Consider the following 27,136-nt stretch of genomic DNA (forward strand, 5'->3'; position numbering starts at 1 on the left):
TTGCCATTTGCCAGCCTGAAAAGGCTCACAAAGAAATAGGCAGGTGATGTCCTCCCAAACTGAATGCAATCATGCAGGCATGAGTGCACTTCATCCAGCACTTCTCTCTATTTCTCTCATCTCTAATGATGATTCTCTGAGAGTGACACAGGGTCTGTCCTCACCCAGGTGCCAGCAGCAGAGCAGTTTCTCCCTCCCTCAGGCATGAGCCGGTTACCACTAAAGCTCTTCCATTGCCTGTAAGCATAAAGGCAGGAGTTTCCTACTCACTGCAGATGACTAATTTTGCAACCTTAATATCAAGGCACAAGCATGTAAGAATTCACTGTAGGAGTCAGTATAGCTTTGTGGTCTTTGTTCCAGCAATGAACCCATAAATGGGCTGTAATTCTGCATGTATTTAAGTATCCTGAAGTAGAAAACACACGGAATACAAACAAGCAGCACCAAAAGGGACAGACCTGATATAAAGCAATTAAACACTCTCCAGAAAGGATCTTCTCCTTCCTTTGGAACACACTTGTGCTGCAAGAACTATCTTGTTAGAACTGAATCCTTGCAACAACTCTGTGAGACAATTCTTGGGTTGATGCATCTCAGGTTACATTTAAAAATCTGAGGTAATATTAAGACTTAAATTAACTCTTTAGCTTCGCACTATCTGCCACCGCTTGATTTTTCCATTTACCAGCTAAAGACATGGTTGCATTTGAAGCCAGAGGTGTAGGCAGAATCCTCTCCTTTCAAGAGAAACCTCTCCCCTCCATAACTCACGCTTCTATTTATACCTCCACCCTTTTAACAGCTGCAGTAGAAAATTATGTTTGGGCAGTTGAAGGAATTTGTTCTTTGCTCCTGCGCGAAGGTCGTTTTATGTCCAAAGAATGCATCTAACATCAGAACGACTTTGAGAAAGACCTATCAACGTGCACACGAGGGAAAGATGTGGGAGCTGCAGTACTGCATCAAGTTGTACTAGTCTGTTATTTTCCACTGCCAAAGAATGATCCAATACAGGACATCTGCTAAGTTAGGCTTCCTGGTGAAACTGTTACACACTCAATATGGGGAGATGTTACTGAATGTCAATAAGAGTGATATTTCCGAGATTTGTTTCAATGACCATTTTTAATGAAATGCAGGAAGTTAACAACAGCCCTGCAAAAAGGGAGGGAAATGTTCTAGCTACAGAGACTTTCTTCTTTTTTTTTTCTTTCTTTTTTTTTTTTTTCCCCCCTCTCTTTTAAGGAAACAATCTTTATTTATGCCAAGGAAGTTTAATTACATAAAATTGATTCTCTTGTAATCCTCTTCAGCTGACATTATGAGAACAGTAGTGCTTGTTAAAACAGATTACATTCTCCACTCTCGGAGAGCAGCAGAGCAGATTTGCAGAACACAATATTTTTCTGCTTTGCTGTCAAAGGGCACAGACCCCTCAAGGGCAGTTATAGTGCTTCACTTGCTAAACAGCAACCACTTTAGTGCTGTTGACATCTATGCTGAAGTTTCATTACTATCATGCACATAGACATTGTGAACCAAAATAACCAATTTTCTCTCTTCTTATCAGAAATCATTTGTTGGAGACATTAGATTTCACAGCCATGCTCAGCAAGCAAGTGAAGCAGCTAAAGGCCAGAAACATCAACCTACTACGGACAAGAAAATGAGTCAAGGCATCATTGTTTCTGTGTTTTCTCCTTCACCTTCACCCATCCTTGTCTTTCAAGATTCAGTTAAATCAAAGTGAGGGAACTGCAGCTTTTACTTCTTCACATTGTCAGAATATATTTAAAAGATTTCTGATAGTTCCAAAAATACCCTGAAAAGGGAAGTGTGAATCATGATGCCCTGTTGAACTCTCTGCCAAATCCTCTACAGTTTGCCGTAACACGAAGGTAGAAACAGCTGTACACATCCCAGCTGTTACAAATATCATTAAAAGTGACAAACAGAAAAGAAGCAACACGGATAAATTTGTACAGGATCTGCCATTGATGGTGATCCTGTTTCTCTGAAGGTTGTACTGAGAAAAAAAAAAAAAAAAATTGTCTGCAATAGACATACACTTTAATAAAACTATAGCCTTAAGTCTAAGCAAAATTTGTACCGGAATTTAGAAGAATGTACTGATAGATTCTGGATATACGTGCACAGTGTTTTGCAGACAAACCTGTGCTCCCTCTGTGTCGAAGTCATTGCACAGCACCACTCAAGGAGCTGCACTCAAGCTTATGCAACCTTGCTGAGAGCATGGTGCCACCAGGGCTTTTCATTCAGAGGTGGCCCACCTCCAGAAGTTGGGTCATGTGTTGCTCTGTACAACGTTTGCCAAAGTTTGTGCTGGTTTAACATAGTCTGCAAATATGTAGATTACTGGCCCTTCATAATAGGCTCAAGAAAAGGCTGTATCCCTTATTCAGGGAAAATATGTGTTATTAGCTGAGCAAATAGGATATCTCTAAAAGTACTGTTTTGGATTGGTTCCTTATTGTCCTCATGAGTCTTGCCCATGCTCTACATGCAGAACCACACTGAGAAGACAAAGTGGCAGCTCCAAACGTGAGCAATACCTGGTGGGTGAGGTATCCCACCTTCAGGAGGAATGAGAAGCAGGCTGATGAGACTGTTGAAGAGCATTATTCCCAGAGATCTTGAATGCAGGAGGAACAAATTTCTCCTGTCTTGCATCAGAAGTTAAACTATTATTCATTTAAGAACCATTGCAGTCCTTTGTACTGCATGGAAGGAGACTTGAACTGCATTTCTATTCTGCTGTGGAGAGGGATACTACCCAGAAGCATATGGAACAGGCCTGCGTAGCCAGAAACTCCTACTGCCTGAGAGGAGTTTGTAGCATAACTATGCTATATATTGCATCCTCAGGAACAGTGCAGTAGTACACAGACCTTGCTGGTACAACAAAGCCTATAACAAACTACAGCAGTGGAAGAAGTGGCTTGAAGTGGTCCAGAATTAGTCTACAAGTCAACAACCTCAGGTTTAATCTCTACTCTGTCACAGATTTCAGATGGACACCTTGACCCAATCAGTACTGGACTTTGAGTGGGCTGTGTTACTCAGCTCCTCCTACTGCTTTCCTCAAGCTGGAGTGGGGATCTGCTCTCCACTGCAAGCTGCCCTCAGAATTTAGCTTGCAGGGTTGTTATCAGCTGCTCCAACTGGCACAATGAGTCAGGGAAAGAGAGAGAGAAGCCCTAGGAAGTAAGTGACACAAGTCTGGGAAGTCACTCAGGGAAAGTCGTGGAAGGAAAAGTATATGATACTGTGCTCTGAATACTGGTGAATAAATTGACAACCCCTTTTGAGCATATTATATGTGAACTTCTATGAACTCACCTCCCTGAAGTTCCAAAAGAGCTAAACAGACCAACTAGGTAGCACCTTGAATTGCAGTGCTATTCCTACATGGTTAGCTCAGCAGGACAAACGCTTAGCAGAGCAATTCAGCTCACGCAAAAGCCCTTGCTCTGAATCACTCTGCAATAGCAGGGTCTCTTTTCCACATTTATTTATAGGGCATATAAGTCTCTTAACTTGGGGAGCAGAGTGGGTTGCTGAAATCTAGGTGCACTGAATATCCCTTACATGCACTGCTCATTCTGGAATGAGTCATAATTCCCAGGAAATACACGTTGTACTAATCACTGAACATTTCTGCAGAGATTATTGTAAAAGCAGTCAAGAATAAGACAGCCAAACAACTCAAGATGAAAGTATTGCAAGCCTGACAGTCAGGTGTAAATGCGACAGTTCTGAAGGCCATTTCAAAGACAGCTATTTCTGCTGCAAAGTAAAACTCTTTACATTGCAGGGCTTTTTCCCCTCATTCAGCCTGGTGAGAAGTGTATTTTTAGAACAGTTTTTAGGTATATGCTGCAGCACTCACTTCTAATCATTATTTTGATCAGTAATTATATATTTTAATAGCCATTAGATGAGAAACAAAAAAGTGTGACTGAGGGACTGGCTAAAATCAAGGGAAAACTTAAGGAGCGCCCAAAGGTGATCAGGCTCAGATGAACTTACTGTTTCTCCATGATAGAATCTGTTTTACTTTCTGTGGTGTGTTTCCTTCGCCAGATGCTTGAAAAGGATGCAACACAGTTTTCTAAAACCAGGTCTCTCTTTGCTGGGCTAGCAGCAATAATAATGAAAATTTCAAACAGCCTGGTGCAATGCCCTAATGCCTTGGTGGCTGGTCAACGTTAGAAAATATCTCAGAAACAATAGTGGTAGAGGAAGTTGCTATAGGGTGGCTCCACCTTTAGTCTAGAGATCACAGACCCTTTCTGAGCAGACATGGTACAGAAATACTACACATTATGATCTGGCCTTCTGCAAAAATAAACTCACTGAGAACGCGACATAACATGACGCCTTCTTTCTGAACTATAACAACTACATATCTAGCAACCAACAAAGCAATATCATAACCAGAACAGATTGACATTGCAGAGGGCAGTCAGAGCCAAATTACACCTCAGCATAATGGACAAAAACAGTGATTTGATATCAAGTGGAAACAAGAATAGTGGACATAGGAAGACCCAGTGGCTTCAAGCTATCAAGTTTCAGGTACTTACTCTTCTGAAATATATTTTTCTTTATTAATAAAGTATAATTTGAACAGGAAAATAAAAATACCAAGAAAACAACTGGATTCCTTAATTTCAAGTCCACATTACCGAATTTCTTCAGTTTACGCAGTGAACTCATACAACACACAGGAGGATTTCATCCCTCAGCATAAGAAAGGTTCTTTAATCCCTTAAACTACTGCCTCCCAATGAGGAGATTTGGAGGGAGCCTTAGAGTTATGAACTGAACAGCTGGAGATCAGGAGGGAGCTTTACAAGAGAAGTTGAAACAGGTGAAAGTTCGGGAATTCCACAACAGGGCCTTAACACGTAAGCATAAAAACAGTCCCAGGACAGAATAATAAAGAATGCCAGGTGATTTTAAGGTGAAACTACAATTGACCAGTCATGCCACAGCCTATTTCATGACCAAGTCAGATTTACATAGCATCATAAAATCATTAAGGCTGCAAAAGACCACTAAGTTCATCAAGTCCAACTGTCTACCCATCAGCACCTACTAAACCATGTTCCTCAGTACCCGATCTACTTGTTTCTTGAACACCTCCAGGGATGGCGACTCCACCACCTCCCCAGGCAGCTTTTTCCAATGCTTAGCCATTCCTTCTGAGAATATTTTTTTTCTGATATCCAGCCTGAACCTGCTCAGCTGAAGCCATTACCTCTCATCCTCCTGCTAGTTACCTGAGGACTGTGCGCCGCCTCAACACAACCTCCTTTCACATAGAAAGCTGTAGAGAGCAATAAGGCCTCACGAGAGCCTCCTCTTCTCCAGACTAAACCTTCCCAGTTTCCTCAGCCACTCCTCTTAAGACTTGTGCTCCAGATCCTTCACCGGCTTCACTGCCTTACATGGCACTTCTGTAAAGATTCTGCTGACACCATTTGCTCTGGCAAACTGAAGGTCAGAAGATATATCTGATTTATATTGAAAGACTTTTAAAAAAAGTAAAACAACCCAATTAAAATATTTTTGTATAATCTTTTCACTGTTGAACAGAATAAAAAAATGTCATTCTATATCGACATCCTTTATATTCCTGAAATTTTGTTTTTTTCTAAAGTGAAATGGTGCACATACTACAATTGCAGCTTTTCTTGCTTACACAGAGATAACAATAGATAATATAACAGGTATTCTTACTGTTCTTAGGAGGTGGCTTATCTTCTCTATATGAAGACTGCTCTAAAAGTAATGACTCTTATTTTATTATGTTGGCTTATGATACCAGAGTTGGATAGTGATGGTATGGTAGTAGAGGTTGAACCTTCCTGCCAACATTCCATGGCATTTTTTTTTTTATCGTGTGACAGATAGCAGCAGAGGGTCAGTCTGACAAAATGGTATCTGATATGGAAGTGCATATGAAGCAAAGGTATGGAACTGAATTCGTCCATGAGGAAAAAACTGCACCCATTGGCACTCATTGGTGCTTTCTGAATATTTATGGAGACCCATCAGTGGATGTGAGCACAGCAAGGCAGTCAGTGGTGCGTTTCAGCAGTGGTAACAGTGACACTGTTGAAAGACAAGCCACACTCCAGATGGTCATGCACAGCTATCAAACCATGAAATGAAGTGTCTTGATCAGCTCATCCACACAGATCGATAGACTGTAGCCAGGGAACTGTGAGCGAAGCTGAATACCAGCTTCAGTGCATCAGAAATGATAGTGGCAACATTGGAATATCACAAAGTTTGTGCCAGGCGGGTCCCATGAATAAACACACAAGAACAGAAAGAACACCATATGAAAGTTTGTCAAGATCTATTAAACCAATATGAGACTGAAGGTGACAGTTTCCTGTATTGCACCATTACCACTGATGAGATGTAGTAGTGTCACCTCTATGTGCTAGAATCAAAACAGCAGTCTATGAAGTGGCAATGTGTGAATTCAATATTAAAGAAAGTTTAAGATGCAGCCAGAGCAGTTAAAGTGATGTGCACTGTCTTTTGGGATAGGAAAGGGGTGATCTTTCTGGATGTCTTAGAACCTGGACAAACCACCAACACTGACCGCTACACTGCAACGCTGACTAAGCTGAAGGCTGAAATTTCCATAGTCATACCGGAGAAGACAACCTTTTTCTTCTACACAATAATGCCAGGTCAATATGAATTTAGAGACTGTGAAGGACAATGCTAATCTTGGCTGAACTTTCCTATTTCACCCACTGCATAGTCTGGATTTATTTTCTATTTGTTTGGGCTGATGAAAGATGGACTGTGTGGGCAACATTTTCCTAGTAACGATACTGTCATAGCAGCTGTGAAAGTGCAGATTTTTACCAGTGTGGCACGCAGGCTCATGTTCAGTACTGGCAAAAACAGACAGCTTATGGTTATGTTGAAAAATAGTGTTACGTAGATGAGAATTTTCCCTGTTAAACAGTGTTATTGTGCATTTTGTATCTGCTGTAGTTTACAGAGAAATAAATAAGAAGACATTACTTTTGGAGTGACCTATATACATTCACTGTTACAAATAACAATCTTCCAGCAAATGTAATCAATAAACATACTTAAGTTGAAGTCATTATATGTACAGTGACAGTAAAATGTGGCTTTTACTTCTAGACTTTCATACTATGTTCAGTGATTTCATATATGAAAAGATTTAGTTAAATAAGTGTGAGATTTAAATTAGTATCAACCTATTTATTAGCACTGTAAACTGCTAAAATTAAAACATATTCAGATAATACATTTTTATTACTTTCAAAAGGAAAATTCTATCTTACTTGGGGAAAATTTCTGCAGAAATTGCACCTGATCAACTGCAAAGGCTAGGTAACTTCATCACGTAGTAATACATTCCTTTAAAATCTCGTTCATATGGAGAGCACTCAGTTAAAAAAACATAATATCATTGGACAGAGAAAGTGTTAGCAGTTTCCTCTTCCTCTGCCATTTCATAGCTCTATGCACAAGCAAATTGAGCTTTTTAATGTTTGTATTGTTTAGGAAAAGAAAGCTTATGTCATTTGCATTATAAAGCAATTACGTTAAAAAAAATGAAGAATGAAGAATTTTGATAAACAGAAGGACTTGCTTGAAAATATGTTAACTATTTGAAATTGAGAACACACAATGCATAAGTGACTTAGAAGCTTTATTTTTAAAAATGATTTAGGCATTGAGAAGACCACTGTCACAAGTTATAAATTCATACTGTTTAAAGATTTTTATTTGTTTTAAAACAATTATCCAGGGTTTTATATTTTTGTTATTATTTTTAAGTCTGGAGTATTGTCCAAATGCTCAGCAGTGACATCTAAGGAGCTTATTTCAATTCCAGAGTCTTTCTGGATTAAATCAATTCTAAGTAAGTGCCATATACAGCATACAAATTCAGTGTAAGTCTTAAATTTAGCCATGTGCATAGGTTTTCATAGAAATGCCAGAAAAGAGAAACTGCTACTCATTCTACATCCAATTCCAGAGAGTCCAAGAAAACTTGAAAATAAAAAAATATTTAGAAATATTCTTATTATCCATAAATGACAGTACATATCTGAAAATTCTCCAGGATCAGAACTGAAGACTGCTATATATGTTGGTACTATAAATATGTGCAAAAGTAAATGTCGCACACTTTAACAAGTGTTTTCCATGTAGTTCAATATGTCTTTTACATTTTATGTTCCATTTAAAAAATGCCTATCATCCTTTACCTTGATGCACAGGACACACTGCACAAGTAGTATATCAATACTAATCTTCTACTACATTCCACAACTGACACATTACTTCAGTGTAGTGGATTTTTTTTTTTTTTAATAAATTGCTGTATTGAACCAAATCATTTTCAGTTCTTTTATATAAAAGCCATCAAGTGCTATGTTTTATGCAGAACCAATACTTCTAAATTCTAATGGAAGAAAAAAGGATCTATCCATAAGACATAAGCTTTTTTATAAAATATTTTTAATTTTGGGAAGTCTGATACTATTACTGTTTTCAGTCAGTAGCATCCAGTTCTTGCAGGAACCTGATCAGTTATTTCTAGCTTCTTCAGTCAATAATAACCATGAAAATGTAAGAGAATTACAAACACTCATCTCACCTAATCTTTAGTATTCTGAAAGCTAGGATCCTAACCTGCATCTAGAATCGGAGGAAAAAGGGGAGACACTTCTAAAGAATGTCTCATCTCATGTGAATCACAATGCTCTCCACTTTCTATTGGTTTTATAAGAGGGAGCCAAAGATTAAGCACGGTATTTTTCAGTCAGCTACAGTTATGAGAGGTGAATCCTTTTCTGAGCACAGCCATTCAGAAACAGCACAAGTATAAAGAGACTGCCTCAAATGGTCTACTTTTTAGCTATTTTTACCTTGCCTTTTCAGTGACTCCCATTTGTTGATGAACATCAATAAATTCCATAAGTTGTCTTTGTAGCACGTTTTCCTTTCCTTCAATCTGCTTAATAAAATCATGCTGCAAAAGACTAGATACTGTTGGGCGCTTCTCATAGTCTTTAGTTAAGCACCTGTGCTGGCAGAAAAAGCATATGATCATTCAGGGGTCATTGTTAAATTTTGACATACCTGTCTGTAGTTCACTCATAGTGTCATAATAAATACATCCATCTTAATCACAACACTTCAGTACTGAAAACTCTAAGATTTCACAGAATTGAAAAGGTCTAGAAGTTAAATCATTGATTTTTGAAACTTGAGATCATTTATTTGCAAATACTTAACGTAAAAAACAACTTCCTTACTCATCTATAGTCAAAGGACTCCACCCGAAACACTTCTCATTTTTACAATTGAAGAAAGCAGAACAGAAAATTTTTTACTAACAACATATTTCCATGGAGAATACAATGATATTTTACACATGACATTTATACACATTCCATATTCGATTACAGGGGTCTCAGTTGTTACTCACTTGTTAATGAAGTCATTGAATTCAGATGACCACAGTTCAGGCTGCTGTAGTGTTGGAGGAGGATTCCTGCAAAGGTCAGTGACAATAAGTTAATAAGCTACTCAGCTGCCAAAAACGATGTGTGAAGGCAGGCTGAATAATGAGTTTTAGAAGGCCACTGAAAAAAGATATTGATTTTCACTGGTAAAAGGAGCATGGGTAGAGGATACAATGCCTCAATGGCTCTTCTGCTTTAACAAAACTAACAAGGAGAAATAGCATGGAGAGCATCTACTAACTGTAGCTAAGAATTACTGTATTTTTTTCAATCAAATCAATAAACAGAAATGAAATTAACAACCCATTAATCGCTATTCACTTGTAATAGCAAGTCTCTCTTTTCAAGCCTGAAACTATATACTTTAAGACATTTTTAAAAAGAAATTCTATGTAAAGGTTTTCCAGAAGGACTGAATTAATCAGCTTACTGAACAAAGTGTAGGAAGAAACTAGCTCATTATTAGCCATGTTTGATTTATCAGGAGATAATCAGAAGTCAAGTGAAGAACTAGATACAGTTATACTGTAAAATTCTTTGTTGTTGACTTAAAGTTTCTTATTCTAGGTACTAATGTCCAAATTGTTTTGAGTCTCCTTCCTTTCAATGAGAGGTGCTATTTCCACTAAGCATAGTCACTTAGACAATTGTCTATAGATGAGGTGGCTCCTTTACTGTTTAATCAGTTATCAAAACCGCTTTCTTTAAGTTATGCCTAATTTCAACTCTTGAACTTTTGTGTTTTTCTTAATGAAATTAAAAGGCAGTGGATCTTACATTTGTTCCTGGGCAGAGTGGCAGGCACCCACTATCTATAAGTGTACAAGCGAGATAGCTTTTTGAAGGCCTAGATGAAATTACATCAGTTTGATACTGTTTTTCCCATAGCAAATAGAGGTGGGAAGAGCATTCATGCTCTGCTTCAGTGCCAAGTCAGCCAAGATTTCTTAAACAAAAAAGCAGTTTAAATTAATTTGGGTTACTTGGCTTAAAAGGACCTGGAGCACTCATAGATGCTATGTGGTCTCACATGCTGTGGTACTACAACTGCTAGAATGAAATCCACCGACTGCAGTAAGGTCGTTCCCTATATTCTTTGAGACCAATGCTCTTTGTAACACTGTAGGTGATAATTTGGGTACTTCTACATCCAGCTTCAAAGAAAGCACAGAAGTTGCCAGAGATACTGCCTAAGGACAGCAATACTGCAGCTGGCAGGAGCAGCACAAGCTAAAGAAAGGTAAGCTACTAAATGCATGTAAACACTTCGCTTCAAAGGACATGTGATTATATTTGAGGACAGCTGTGGTACTTGTTTGACACATTGACCCACTAAGAGTCTGTATTACTATCACAGTTCATTTTCAGATATGGCAATATATGAGAACACCATATATGGGACTCACATGAGTCCAATGCTTATGTCCTATGCTTGTGTATGTTGGGTAGCAGCAGTCCAATGGGGAAATTTTCATGGCTTTTTCTCAAATGCAGCCACAGTCCTCTCTAAACTTCGCAGGGGCTTTGCATGGTTGAAGCAGAGTCTCAGAAGATACAGTCGGACAGTGTATTTCTAACCTCCCCTTAGTATAAATAGTATGAAGAAACTGTATGTACTTTCATAGTCTAAGTTTGAAGAAATGTTAATGGAAATTAATGGAATAAGTTGAGCCCGGCAAGAATTAAAAACATTAAGATACTACCTTGGTATTTTGAAGAGTGCCCTCATAGGGTGCAAATCAGCAAGAGGTGGATCTCCATCTCCCAACTCTATTGCAGTAATACCCAGTGACCATGCATCACATCTGGCATCATAGGAGCTATCCAGCTGTTGCTCACAGGCAATCACCTATTAGAGGAAGAGACCTGGTCAGTAACAGGACAGTCAAATATCTGAATTTAAGAGCATACTCATAGATGGGGAAATCTCTTGTTGGATAGAGATATTGGATAAAATAAACAGAACTGCTCATATTTTGCAAGTTAAGACTTAGTGCTGCTGAAAAAGCAAAGCATGACCTAGAGAAAGCAAGTTTTTTGTGAACACAGCCTGTTATCTGATCAGATGTCTCCTGATCTGTCTGAAGGTGGCAAATCTTTGGCTTATTCACTTGAAGGTAGAAAACTGCATCCCACTGCTAAGGGAAGAAGCAAGGAACTCAGCAACCCTAAGCTACTTTTCTGTAGATTTATTCCCGAAAAAGAACAAATGGAGTTACTCTGCTCTTTCCATGAACAATACAAGGAAGAAAGCAAGAGCTGAATTCACTATCTTCCACTGGCTCTTTATTCAGCCAATTTAAGGGTGAAGCTAAGTTATCAAGAATGTGGTTTGCCAATGGATTGCAGTAAATGTATTCAGTTTCATATACATTTCAGCTCATTCGCAATGCCAGCTGAACTAAGGATTTTTCATCCCTTTACCTAGATCTAAAGGTCTAGACCAATGAGGATAAGCAATGTTACTTACAGTAACATAGAGTAATTTTTGTCCTACAAAAAACTAATTTTTTGTTTCCTGTTTCAGATTAAAGCATGTATTTATATTCTTCAGATGGAAAAATCCCCAAATACACATAATACATCTTATTTATTCATAATAAGCTGTTTCATTTCTTGCTGTTGCCTATAAACACATTGTGTTAACACTTTCCAGATGAAGAAATTGAAAATAAGAGCCCCAGTACATATAGTAACACCCTGGGCTTCATCCATCTATAGGGAGATGAGATACTTGGCATAGTGTGCAGATTTGGAAGGTTGGGTCGGTGGTAGTACTCACTCCTCCTGAATGAAAATATTGAACTAAGCAATTGAGCTTCTTCCTCCCTCACTCTAACCTTGCAGTTTCAAAGATAAAAACATTTTAAATTAATCCTTGCAACCATTTAAGTAAATAGGTTTAAAACACTTTTTCACCAATCAAAATAGAAATGCCTTTTAAAAGGTCCAGCAGTCAGGAAGAAGAAAGAAAAAAGAAGGAAGAAGAATGGAGAAAGAGCAGAAACACAGAATGTGGCAGCTTTCATACCACTGATGAAATACATTGGAACAGGAATCTTACCTCTGGAGCCATCCAGAACGGGGTGCCCACGGAGGTGTTCCGGCGAAGCCGAGTGCTGGTCAGCTGAGCAGACACACCTGGAAGAACCAAGGGAAGCTACAATCAGAGCAACTGCTATTTCCCTCTGATGAGACAGTCCCTCTGAATGGTACCATCCTGTGTCTTGTCATGCCACGACCTCCTCTGCAGGTGTCTTTATTATATTCTTCCAGTTCTTTGCTATAGGCTCAATCATCAAAGTAATTGAGCACTTCAGCTCAGAGTCTGTGCATTTGTTTCCAGCAACTTCAGTAGGACTGAGATTTAGTCCCCCAGTGAGTATTTCATTAGTAATCTGACTCCATATATTTTGACTGGCTAATTACAGTTTTATATCCTGTTTTAAGAGAGTGGTAAAACATTTCAGGAGGTTAAAAAAAAAAAAAAAGGTACTTTCCCTTGTTTCTTTTTTACTTCTCATGCTCAGTACTGACACTAGACCTCTGTTTCCTTATTTACATATTTCAGATTAAGAACTATAAAAGATACTTATCCTCATCTCTTAGCTGTTCTGCCATAAAGACGAAGCAATAAAATGGTGAAACATCAAAAACACTTACAAAAACAGAAGTCTCCCCATTCTTGAAGCAACATCAAATGCCTGCAAATCAGCTTTGCAACATGAGCTGTAGTTTAAGGAATTAACTATTGCAGGCCAATACTTGGAAACTGGATTCTGAAATCTGAAAATTGCTTATGGTTTTAGATTAAAACACACACTGAAACATCAGGAATTCTAGTGAACTAACTGGTGAACTTCTAGTGAACTTCTGATCTGCCTGCTAACAATTTCCTGCCTTTAAAAATAAAGGTGGTATTGTTTGGAAATACCTCTAGTGTGTGCAACGAGGAGAGTACAACATGTGGAGAAAACAAACCCTTTTCGCCAGTAGGTCCTGAACTGTTATGGATTTATGAATCAAAGCTAACTGTGAGGTCCACCAAAGACATATTCTGAAGTTCTGATATCAAAGATGGTAGAAAAGATGCTGTTTTATGCTCTTATGTCAACATTATTCTGATTGTCACTGAAGCTCCTTTATTTTGCCTTCATATATAAACCTATTTTCTTTTTGAGAAAATAAGAGGCTTCAGTTTCACTCTGCAAATGCCATTTTATTATCGGAAATGTGAAGCTTCAGTGAGAACCAGTGGCAAGTTTAAACTCTTTGCATTCTCTGGTTTGAATATGCTTGACCTTACCTTCCTGAAAGCTCGGCAGATGGCTCATAACAGGAGCAATTTGTGTCAACTGCCCAGTGAAAATATACTCACTGAATTTTTGTCTGGATAGAATAGGATTGCTTAAGGTTTTTGTTTGTTTGTTTTTCAGTGGAAGTCAAGAATCCATTGCAGGCTTGATTTGCTTTTTACTCTCAAGCTAAGCGTTCAGCTCAGATTCACAAATTATCATTTGACAATCACAGAAATGTACGTAACTGCTGAAAATAGGGCAACAAGATCCTGACTCCCAAATCAGCCTGTTCCCTTGAGACAAACTCAACCACTGCCTTTGCGGCTGCTTCTACTACTTTACTCAGGGCTTGAAAAAGCTGAATCTCTTCCTTCTTTCAATGACCATAGAAAGTCCAGCACAGTGTTTGCATCATGGAAAGCAGGAAAATATGAGGTTATGCACAAAGTCCATCAACCCTGTTCCAAGCTCAGCCAAGCAGGGGCTTTGACTTTGTTTCTTTGTTTTTATTCCTGACCCTCAGCAAAACACAACATTCAGAAAGCAAGGAGCAAGCACACATTACCATGGGGCTGTTGTAGTGGTACAAAAGGATACCAGTATGTGATCCTTGCTTTTGAAGGGAGAAGAGGCTACCCTCCCCTTCTACATGCTGTGGGAGTCTCCTATGCTGAGCTCTTTTTTGTAGTCTTGGAACGGGAGCTGGGATTTAGATCTGCAGGCAAGGAAAGGCCCTAGCTGAATTTTTATTATTCCAGTGTCATATTTTGTAAATAATCATAACTTTCTGTGGAGATAAGGAGCAAAATATAAAAGACACATTGATGTGCACAATCTTCTGCCTACGCACTTTTTTTTTTTTATTTAATAACTATAGTTCAAAGAGAAGGATTCCCCCCCACACTTTTTTTTTTTTTTTTTTTTCAGAAAAAAGCTGATTAAATTTGAATTGTTCACTACTACTTTCTTTAGGCTTTTTGTTTGTTTGTTTGTATCCTTTTGCTCTTAGCAGTAAAGTGGCATTTTAGATTAAGGAGTGTAGGTCTTATGACAAATGATATTTCCTTGGGCACTTTCTGTGCACAGGGGAAAGATGATGTAATTCCACACTTAGTAACATTTCTTCCAGCATTTCAGTAACCAGTCAGGCATATAGCTAGCCAGCTTTTTTAAACTTGTACATTTTCTAACAATAACATCTTGCTCCTCCCCCATCTGCTTTACTACTGCTTTGTTGTAAAGGGAATCAAATATTCTCCTAAGGAAATCTAAAAATACAACAAAAAGCAGTGTTTCAGTACACAGAAATTATAAATCTCATGAAAATTAATGGCTTAATAAACAAGTGCACACCAGAAAATCTTTCCTAACCTGCATACAGTGCATACAGAACTGTGCATACAGTTGGAAAGTATATACTTTTTTATTTTATTTGCTTAAATCAAGCATTAGGTTATGAATAATAAAAAAAGGAAATTAGCAACTTTACATCATGAGTATTATATACGCCTTTCTTTGCAAAAACTGGCATATTAGAGTAACACTGAAAGTAAAGCTACCTACTTATGACCTTACTATTCAATAAAGGAAATATAGGGCAGAGATGAGCTTCCTATTATCATAGGAAAGATCTGTCTCAAAGTTACAGCCAATCTGAGTAGACACTGTTCTGATCTAAATTGAGAGGCTGTACAATACTGTTTTATGATTATGTTCTGTGACAGAAGTATACACATTGTGCTGGCTGATGTTAACGAGGAAATTGTGAGCCCTAGCAAATTCTACTAAATTGACATTTTGCACACAGCAGGAAGACTGCAATTCTTATATGTTCTATATACATGTATCTGTACATAAATCTCCAAGGGGCTTACACAATGTGTACCATCATCTAGCTACTACTTCCATAACCATTTGTCATTTTTGCCTTCAAAGTCCATCCTCCCAACAAAGAATTCCCTTTGCAACCCTTTCCTCCTGAAAAGAATTGTGAGTCAAATCCTCTTTCTTGCCCTTCTTGAAGACAGGAGTGACAATAGCTTTCTACTGGTCTTTGGGACCCCCTGATCTCCAAGACCCTACAAAGATTATCAAGAGTGGTCTTGCAATGACATCAGCCAGCTTTCTCAGCATTCATGGGTGTGGTCCTACAGTCTTTAAATATAATTTGCTTAAATGCTTGCTAACCTAATCCTCCCACACCAAGGGTAAATTTTCCTTGTTCCAGATTTCCCAACTGGTCTCAAGGACCTGGAGTTCCTAAAGACCAGTCTCACAAGTAAAGACCATGAGTATACCTCAACTTCTCTCATGTCCATCACTATCTTATCCACTGTTTTAATGGATTGCCTTGATGCACATAGTATTTTAATGATGAAACAGATTAATGTTACCAAGAAAAGGGCAATTGGAAAACTGGACTTTCCCAAACACTCAGGAAAACAAACATTCAAGATGGAAGTCTTCAACTGAAATATGGCATATCCAAAAGCTAACCAAATAGCCATTTGCAACTCCAAAATGATCAAAAGCTTAGTATCTAAGAAGACCATATACATGAGCAGCTTAGAAGATGGAAAAAACATGGTGTCTAATACAAAACTAACAGATATTAAGTAAATGAGGGATGAAAAAGATGAATTTATAGTATAAACCAAAAAATATAGGTAGAGACTTAGGGATTTGTGCACTACACATCTGATGCAGCATGTGGTGAAGAAAGGCCTCCTTCTTAGGCGGTACCTTCCTTAAGTGTTTTGATTCAGTCTGACTGCCACTTTTGAGACTCAGAAAGGATTTTTCCTCTGTATGACAAGAAAAACCCAGGAGATATTCTCCTTGTTATGTGACATGGTTTACCTGTTAAGATCATCTGGGTTACTAGCAACATCTATGCTGATGGAACAAGATATCTGAAACACATAAGGACAAAAATACTTCAGTGCAAACTAAGTCATTAGATATAATTTTCAGGTAAAAATGAATCTAATATAGAGCAGGTGAGACAAGAAGGTTTTTAATAACCTGCTCTTAGAATCAAAGAATGGCTTAGGTTGGAAGCGACCTTAATGTCCACCCAATTCCATCCCCAGGACAGGACTGCTCCCAACAAATCATGGTGTCCAGGGCCCCATCCAATCTGGCCTTGAATGCCTCCAGGTGTGGGGCATCCACAGCTTCTCTGAGAAACCTCTTATTCTAATATTCTATGAAACAGGATGTGGACAAAGAGAGGTTCCTGAAAAAGCCACGGAACTATCGGAAGAAGGTGGTGTTGAATGAATACTATGTAAAATGCATGGACCATAATGAAGAGGTGAGCAAATGCAATGACTGCTCAGAGTCCTGAGTAGCAATTATGGAGCAAAAATAAAATGACATAGAAAAGACAAGAATTTAGAAGTACTTATAAAGAAAGGTCAGACATACTTCTAGCAACCAGCTCTTGAATTACACCAAGGACTACTGGTTTCAGAGCTACTGTAGACAATTCATTACTATTCCATTTCAATCACTGCATTTACTTTCATACTTAAGAACTGAATAACAAAGTATTCAAAGCTCAGAGCAAATATCCTTTGGGCCAAAACTCAGGTTCAATAAATTCTAGAGCCTTACCTAAAACAAAGGAGCATTGCAGCATGCTTCCTAACCAGCCCCTGTTGCCATTCTTACACGTGGAATGTTCTGGGCTGGCTGGATAAAGGAACCAAGAGATGAATTTTGCAACCCTTGAGAAAACTAAGAGGAAGTCTTTGCTGGCCAGAAAGTGCTATTTTCTTGCTTCATGTGTCTCCAGCACTTGACAATAGCTTTCTGTGTCAAACTTCTCTAGTGTTTAAGCCATCAGTGACATCTTTATGTTAATTTAGAGGAGAAAAAAAAAATCAACGTATAAAAGACCAAGTGAAGAGCTTATCCTGCATACAGAAGTTGGCCACATGATTTCTTTTTGTTGTTACTGGACAACACAAAGGTTTTCATTCACATGTGGCTCACACAAAAAGTTTCTGAGGACTAAGCCTTCAACAAAGAATTAAACATTTAACAAAGAAAACGTTCCACAGCTCAAGTCAACGCAATCCATCTTATCCCTGCTAACCCTGGTTTGAAAAATTTGGAATTACTATTTTGATTGGGTTCAAAGCAGTTTGACAAGCTGCTCATGTAGAAAGCTTTCTTCAAAGTTTTTTTTTACATTTATTGGCTTCTGTCATATTCCTTAGTAAACGCTTTTTAGAAGTAACATGTGAATGTCCTGCTATATGGTATGCAGAAATGACAACACAATAATAGCCTATTTTTGATCTGAATCAGTGAAGCAGACAGCTCTATTATGGATGCATGCTAGAATGACTAAGGCAAATACAAGTCTTGTTATGACTCATTGCTTCAAGTAAATAAAAGCCAGAAACAAGTATTTTTGAATAGTTTCAAATAAAATTATTTTAATTAATTGTTTCATTTTTGCAGAATGATTCATACAGCATTTATAGCTCAAGCAGTGCAAGAAAAAGGAGATGCAAGGTATTCTGACTACTTCAGAATAAGCAATCTATAGAGGTTTGGAAAACTACTCAAGGTCATTCTTTTCAACATCAGCAGGACATGAAAAGTTGGAAATTATGATAATATACTAACAAGGACAGGGATTAAACTGTCCTTCCTCCAAACGACCCAGTATTCCACCTTGGATTACTCATATCTGACTTTTCAACCTATTCACTGAGAACAAAGTGGCTCTTGACTTGTAGCCTGCCCTGCACTGCACACATTGCAGCAGAGTGCTGTGAGCCTTCTCTTCCACTGTAATGCCATGTATCTCACAAGGCTTGTCAGACTGATCTGTCATCAATCAGCATACTACATCTACGGTGGTTCCGTCCCCAAACTCCGACCCAGGACTTCTGAAGCTTTCCCCATAGGACTAGCAGAAAGCTCTCTTGTGCATCAGGAAATCAGTAATTAAAATAGATGAAACTCTTAAGATGGAGTCTTATCATGGGCTCATTAATTACTTTGCAATTGGCTGGCTATTTTGGACATAACTTTACAGTGTAACTGATTTTACTATTCTTGCTTTGTCATTATAGCAGCTGCCGGCTCATGTACACTTCAAAAACTTAGCCTGTTTAATATAGTTACTGAATTTCAAAGATTTTATGTGTGTTTCTGTATCAGAATAGGCATGAGTATCATACAACAAAATAACAAAAACACCTATGCATTCTAACTCCCATTGATCAATTGTTAATGAACACTAAAAGTACTAAAGCATTACCAATATTCCATGACCCACAAGGAAGAAGTAGCACACTACTACTGAGTCACAACAGAGAATGTTGGCAGAATAAGTACATTTAATTCATTAAGACATTTAATTCGTTAACTAAACTGAATTACAAAACAAACTTAATACTTTCATTTTGCATTACTTAGATGAAACTAGGTATGTATATTAAAGTAAAAGTAGTTAATAAAAAATACACTACAAAAAAGACAGTGTACCACATTTGGCTTATTTCACAGAATTGAAATTTCGAATAATAAGGTGGCTGTCCAGAAATGTCAGCTTCAGATTTTCTTGACTTTTAACTTCGGATGACTTCAAATGGCTTTAAAAGATGAACAATCATTCTCTCCATTGCAAAATAATAACCCTACTACACACCAAGCACAAAAACTAACCTCTCGCTATCTGGAGTTTCCAAACTAAATGGAGGAAATAGTTCAAGTATTAATCAAAGTAACCTCAGTTCTTGATATGTCTAAATAAACAATCACATCTTTTCCTCATTCTACTTTTTCCCCAGTGAGTCATACTCAAGATAAATCTACCATTAGCTAATCTGTCAGGCTACTATACAGCATGATAAAACTGTGTCAGCTACATGCACAGCATGATATCTGAAACTGTATTTGGAATACCAAGACAATATTTGCACACAGCTTTTAAATGCAAAACTTCTAATATTTGAAATAGTTCTCAGGAAAAGCAGAAAAACGCAAACGAAACGTCTGAAATACAAAAATAATCTTCACTATAGATACACTCCATTTATAACATTTCAAGCATCTGATAGATGTTTTAATTACAGAAATTGCAATCGCTTTATCCATAGCACTAAAGGAGCCCTTGAAGTCATTATACTGTTAGCTACATGCAAAACAGTTTGTAATTTTCCACCATCTGCCAGCAGCAGTGAGATTCCATTACTTTCTTTCCATGTTTTCTACTGGAACCTGCTTTACCTATAGCAAACACTGGAACTTTCCTATGTATTGCTTATCCAGAGACTTCAGTGAGGGAGATTTTTAGATACCATTAATGAAATGCCTAAGAAACTGAAAATGGAGATTGCCAAATCGCTTGATATTTCCTTTCCCACCACATCAATACTAGGTGAGCTGGGGCAGTCACTGGATCTCTTGTAGTCAGAAATAAACATAAAATTTGAAGCATGAGATTTAACAGATCTGCCAACATTTGATTTTCATTATGGGAACGTGGTTATCTCTAACATCCATCTAAATATCTGACTTTTTTCTCCACTTTCTCTGACTCCTTTTCAATGAACTTTCAGGGTAATAACTTCAACAGTCTAATTACGTGGTACAAAAGTGTATTTTTTCATGAGATGCATGGAAGCACATGGTCTTCAGCAAGGAGCTGTTGAAAAACTAAGTGGTATAGCACAATTTACACATTATTTCCTGACCATTTCCAAGGCAACAGTGGCTCGTCCCGAGATACTTCTAGTCTGTGATAGCAGGCTTCAGCAGCCCCAGAGAAATGTAAGCTACTTGTGCTCTTGTTCAAGACTATCAGCCTGCAAGGTCAAATCTCAAAAATACAGCTGATGAGGAATTTTCCATTAGCATTGTACTCTCCTCTTTTTAGCTAAAAGAATCATTTCCACTTGACTTAGATGTTTCAGAACTTTTGGGGGAAGAATGGCTCTTTCCTCACATGCAATTCCCCTCTACCTAGCTTAATGACAGAAAGCTGTGAAATCGAGGATGCTCTTCTTTCAAAAACATTTAAGCATTAAAAGCTCTGACTTACAAGCTCCCAAGCTCACTAGAAGAATATTTCAGAATCATATTAAATCTTTCAAAGTGAAATTTTACCTGGGCTTTGTCAGAGCAAAATTAAAATAACAATGATGATAATAATACAGCTAAGTTTTTCTCCCATTTTGGAACAGCACATTATTGACATATCAGAATTTCCAAAGGAACCTGAATTCTATCTTAGTCTAATATTATTTCATATGTGGAAGGCCTCGTTCAGCATCCTGATTTCAAGAAAAGAACCCGAATTAAGAGAGTCTATTCAAATAAACAAGTATTTGTCAGTATATGAAGATGCTATGCATACAGCTTTCCATTACGTTGGTCACACATTATAAGATGTGAATGAATATATGAATTTTTATTACAGATGAGGTGTGTTATGCATGCAAATGACTTCAGGCCATTTTTTTGACTGGTAAAAGAAGGTCAGGCGGTGAAAGATATTTAGGCAGTAAAAGTCACAAGACTTTCAAAGTTACCTAGCTTTTAATTCATTTGAATTTATTTGTTAGAACTTTTTGAAAAAAAAATACTAAGTGCTTATCTGCATATACAGTGATTAAAATTTACTGAATCCACTGCAGACAACCAGAAATCTGAGATACACATATAGAGGACTTCTAAAAAGTGAGAACAAAAACATTTCCTGCATAGAAAAGTAACGAGTAGCTGTAAGTATAATTAAGAATATTTATAAAAAGGGAATTCGATTCATATCTTGCCTGTCTCCAATTCTTGCAATTTAATATATTAAATGGCTTTCATCCTTTAAAGTCTTAGAGGACATTTATTTTAATGTAAAAAAGTGTGCTTTTCTATCAAGTGTCTGTCATATACTTAATACATAGCAGCTACACTTGAGAAAAGATCAGTTATTTATTATTTGCATCAGTGCTGCAGAGGCAAACTTGGAGCAGTTGTTGCCATTCTTAGGTGTAACATCCTTCCCAAAGGTCTTCCTCCAGAACAGCTAAACAGAACAGCCAACGGCTAATTCCCACAGATGTTTAGGTGTCTAGATTACCTTCAGTCAACCTTCTTCTCTCACAGAGGAAAATACAGGCTTTATAACATATTTAGGAGTTAAATGAATTCAGGGACTGAAACCATGACCATGGGATTGGCCTAGTGATGATCCCCTTAGGTACTTCTCATTATCTGTAGTCAAAAAGAATGATTTTGTTTATTTCTGCTGCTCTAAGTTATTGTACTGGATTGTTGTGCAGGGAGAGGATGCTTCCCTGGTAACAGTATTTCAAACTTCTGGGTTAGCAATTTAAACTAAAACATCTGTTTGATGACTCTTTGACAAGCAATTTATCTCCAGAAGCATCAGTATAGAGATACTATAAACTCTTCCTTGATATGATCATTAATTCCCTAGTTGGGACTGTTTCCAAGACTTGGGAATATTAAGAGTAAGTTCTATACAGATTAAACATTATTGCAGCAGAATTTTGAACAAAAGCAAAAATTACCCTGATAACAATCTGCTTGAGGCAATGTCATGGTATTATTTCATAGTCTTTCTCATCTTATTAACTATCAATACTTTTATGAAAGGCAAACAGCTATGACTGTTTTAAGTTTGATGTTATGATTTAAGATTTTGGGAGAGCTTTTCCACAGACTTTTTGCATTCCATCAAGCAACTCAGTTTCTCAGTGTTTTAGATCTCCATTTTGTAGCTAGAAATTATAGTAACTCAATTCCTTGTACAGTGTTGAGAGGTCATCCATTACATGTTGTGCAATGTTCAGAAACCACGGTCACAGCACACATAAATGCCTATGACAAAATGGCCAGAAAGCAATGTCTACAAATTGTGTTACTTGAAAACTGGGTTACAAAATTAAGCTTCTAGAAAGTCAATACTGCTGTGCAAGAAAGGACTCCCAGTTGTGATACACTACATAAGCAAAGTTCAGAGTACAAAAAGAACAAAGAAAATAAGTCATTCTCAAAGGTGACTTAATTCACTGAAAACTATCTGGCTTATCACTTGTGACTCTAAAAGGCTCCTGAAGGCTTCAGAAAGAAAACGTGACACAATGACAAAAATACAATACGACACACAGGGTTGGAGAATATGTTCTTTTCGGTACTGTGTTTCATAAGGCACTTCACAGGTCAGTTTTTCTGATAAAGGTTTTATACATCTGTTTATAAACAAACCATATTTTAAAAAAATGTATAAAAAGTATGAGGAACTGAGAAAAAAGGGTTCTTCAGGATCATCTCAACATCCACCAGCATATAGGAGAACAGCACAGCCAAAATTATCTTAAGAAAGGCTCATTTCCTCTCTCAAGTGTGCTTGCTGGTTAAAGAAGTCCATAACCTACTGTCTCTGCTCCCTTCTACACAGTGGAAAATCTATGTACATACTAGAAAGGTCTGTGTGATTGTGTGGTTGGTTTTGTTTGTTTTGTTTGCTTATGTTTGGCCCCATGTAATAATTGGTTCAACCTGAAAGAAAAATTTAGTTTCCACTGAGTATCTACTAGGAGAGAAAGAAAGAGATTGTGTCTATGTGACTATATCATAGCGTAGCCGGTAGATTCACAGGTCTATTTAGTGAAAATAAAAAAGTGGCAAAGAACTTCAGCCCCTGATCCAATAAATGTTTATGCGTAAGAGTCTGTGTCAACATGAGAGATTTTATCAAATCACATTCTTGGCTAAAAAGTACTCTTGGAATCTGATTAACGTGGGCTTAAATCCTCTTAAGTAGAATACACAAATCTCCCAAATCCCATCTGAATACTTCAAACATCAGCCTGAAGGGTGACTAGTATGTCTTCCTGGATGATTTTGTGAAGATTGCATATTTTTTTTCCATCTGAAACTATGCATTGGTAGCTGCAGACTGGTTTCTGGGGAGTGGGGGGAGAGGCTAGAATACCTAAATTAGGGTGCAGTTCCTACATTCCCTTGGAAGGACTATTGGTCCCTGTTCAACCCAAGTAAACAAGTTAACTTGTTTTTTGAACACTTTCTCATCTGTTTTGGCAACATAATTTTTCCCACAAGATTTTAAGATTATTTTTCAATTACAGCCCTAGTAATAGATTGTAGTAACTGGGGAATAAAGAATTAAAGTCCTCATCCCTACAGCTTGTACATTTTGGCATCTGCATACGTGAATTAATTTTCAGAAGCATCGATCCTCCACAGCTCTAATTACCTTCAGCACCTTAGAAAATAGCATTCATGACACATTAAAAACCTGTGGGTAAAAATATTGATTTTGCCTCACATTAAACTTTCAGACAGTCATAAAGTACTAGTAAGTGAATGGCAGATAACACTGTAGATCTGGAGGCTTTGTAAATGAAAATTTTATCTGAAGAATAAAAAAAAATTGAACATAAACACATACATTTGCAGAATTAGTAACCCTAATAATTGTGGAGTTTTTTTGTGTGTGAAGTAAGAGAGTTGTACAAATCTGTTGTACAGTCTACTGGCAGGAAGACACTACAGTAATGTAAGTTAAAATCCTATGATTAGTTTAAACAGTTATCTATAAACTGAATAAATCTCAACATGATAGGAAGGTAAAGGAAAATGAAGATTTTCCATCTTCCAAATGGAATCATGATATTTACAAATCAACTGCTGTGCTATCAAGTAGCGACCTATAAATTATATAATCATTAGAAGACAGTGTGCTACCAGAAAATAACAGTTCACAATTACAAGCATTGCAAATTTTCACTTCCCCCCCCTTACGTAAAATAACAGTCAGTAAATGTTTAAGGAAAATCACTGTGCTATGGTTGCATCATTTACGTATTTCACTGCTGCTTACCTTCATGTGGTAAAACTAAATGACAGCATTCAGTAATCACTTAAGATCTAACAGACTTGATCAGAGCCTTTTAAATGATAAGTTTTAGGTTTAGACTTGCCAACCAATAATCTGTTACTCTTCACAGAATCTGGAAAGTGGGAATTACTTATACAACATATTCCCCTTTACTGCCTTCAAGAAGTACCTCTCGTTTCATTTCAAATCAAACTAATGAAGTACATTGGACTGAGATGGAACTCTCCAATTTTTCACATTTTCTGCTCAGTTTTAAGCCCTTTCTGGTACAAAAGAAGGATATTGACTATTAGCTTCTACCTTCACTGAACCAGCACGCAGTCTGGAAGATCTAAACACCAACCTTTCTTTGAACCTTATTAACTTGTTTTCCCACTTCACTTACTGTGTCTGCCCCGAAGCATTTGACACTAACGCCATGTGAAAACTTCTACTCTTTAGCCATTAGTAAAATGGACTTAAATCCCAAAGTTGTAAAAAAACACCTAGTCAGTGAATATTTTGTATCTGTCAAGTTAAAAAGCGACTTTGATTATTCAAGTGATTTTAAATAAGACATTTTAAATCTTAATAAGAAGTTAATATATTTCATTTTTTCTGATTTGTTTCTGTTACTTTATAAGTAAGGCTACATACCAAAATCCACGAGCTTGACTCCTCCTTCAGTGGTCAAAAGGATATTATTTCCCTTAATATCACGGTGGATAGTTTTGTTTTCATGCAAATGCTGAAGTCCCTGTAAGATGAGACGTAAACATGATTTTTTACAAATTTTTACAGCTCTGTGCTTTGTATTGCATTTGCAGAAACAGAAAAATCAGACAAGTATGAAAACCAAAAAAATGTATTTTTTTAATCAAAAAACAGAGATGCCATTCTTTCTGGGAAGATGCTTTGCACACTATGAGGAATTTATACCTCTTAATTGGTTGACATTATGTCAAAAAGAAACTTGAAGATAATAGAAGAAAAAAAGCACTATAAGTCTATGCTATATATTACACCTTTAGAACTCAAAAAAAAACAAAACAAAAAACAAACTGCTAAAACCTGTGAATGAATCCACGTGGAAAGTCAAATTCCAGTTAAAGACAATGAGAAAGGAAGATACTTGATTTTGATTAGCTAAATTTTTTGAGCATTTGAATTCACTAGATCTGATGACCATTTTGCTATAAAGAGAACTTGGAACCTGACATAAGAAGTTGAATGGTATTTTGGGTGTACTTTTGCAATTTCTCAAAATAAAATAAATTTTGATGCAGAACTATATTTACTGAAGAAATAAATCAATATTCAGAAATCAATTTCCATTCCCTTAGTAATGAAACAAACAGATGATTTGTTCTTTACCTTGCTTGTTCAAAAAGAATTACACATTTTGATTTCATTACACGCTACCTTAATATGCCGTATTAGACAAGAAATGATCTTCATTCATTCAAAAAAAAAACATTTAATAAATATTGACTGTCCTTTCACTGAGAGCTTATCTTACCATCAGAGCTTCGTGTAAGATGTAAGCAATTATAAGTTCATTCATTCTTTCACCTCTCTTCAGAAATCCTTTCACAAGATCAGTCACAGATCCACCATTGCACAGCTGCAAAAGATTATGGGAACATAAAAAGAAATTAAGAAGTGTTGGAGCAGCCACTTGGTTTTAGTTTACAGTAGTTTTTGTATTTGTACCTAAAGCTCCTTATTTGCAAACCACAAATTTGTTCATGTCTACTATTTATAACAACAACAAAATCAGCAACTTGTGCTATTTTTCCCCACTACTTTCTGCACTTAATTTTTCTTGCCCAAATGCAGTCTATTTCTTTGTTTTCCTATATAAATGATTGCCTGTCACTGAAATGGAATTAGCTTATAGAGTAATAAATTTGCTGTGAAAGCATGTTCTGTGGGGCACACTAATTGCTTCTTGTATTCATCATGTGGAACTCATCAGCTACATGGATTATTACAGCATCAATTCTCAGGTATGAAAGCTAAATACAATCTGAAATGGACTTCAGCCATCAGAGGGCAGGTGGCACAGACACTCCCCTGATAGAAAAGTCTCAGAAGCAAAACTTGCCTGTGCCAAGTGGCACAACTTATAGTGTAGAAAAATGTTATATGCATGGGCCAGGCTTCATGGAATACAATGGAAGTGTGATAGAAAGCTCATTTTTCACTGAAACATGGATGTAAGACAAATCATAGCCCCTGCAGCATCAGCTCTGTCAGTTCCAGATGAAGGGAGCCACAACCTACTGTTGGCAGTCCTTTTTTTTTTTTTTTTTTTGCCTGAGTCCTGTTCGACTCCAGGCCTTGTTCTCTAAAATGATTATCAAGCACACATTATTAGCAAA

The 27,136-nt window shown here is 37.2% G+C and overlaps 1 protein-coding gene across 1 annotated transcript in view; it reads right to left on the minus strand.

The window, feature by feature from the left end:
* MYO3A (myosin IIIA) overlaps window positions 1-27,136 on the minus strand; it is a 97,135-nt gene that overhangs the window by 50,304 nt on the left and 19,695 nt on the right. Inside the window, exons 3-8 of the mRNA XM_085227227.1 lie at window positions 26,272-26,376; window positions 25,410-25,509; window positions 12,631-12,707; window positions 11,270-11,415; window positions 9,530-9,595; window positions 8,967-9,122 (exon numbers count right to left, since the gene is read on the minus strand). Coding sequence (XP_085083353.1) covers window positions 8,967-9,122; window positions 9,530-9,595; window positions 11,270-11,415; window positions 12,631-12,707; window positions 25,410-25,509; window positions 26,272-26,376 — 650 coding nt within the window. The remainder of the gene's footprint in view (window positions 1-8,966; window positions 9,123-9,529; window positions 9,596-11,269; window positions 11,416-12,630; window positions 12,708-25,409; window positions 25,510-26,271; window positions 26,377-27,136) is intronic.

Source organism: Meleagris gallopavo, chromosome 6, assembly GCF_905368555.1.
Source record: "Meleagris gallopavo chromosome 6, MGAL_WU_HG_1.1, whole genome shotgun sequence".
Taxonomy (NCBI): Eukaryota; Metazoa; Chordata; class Aves; order Galliformes; family Phasianidae; genus Meleagris; species Meleagris gallopavo.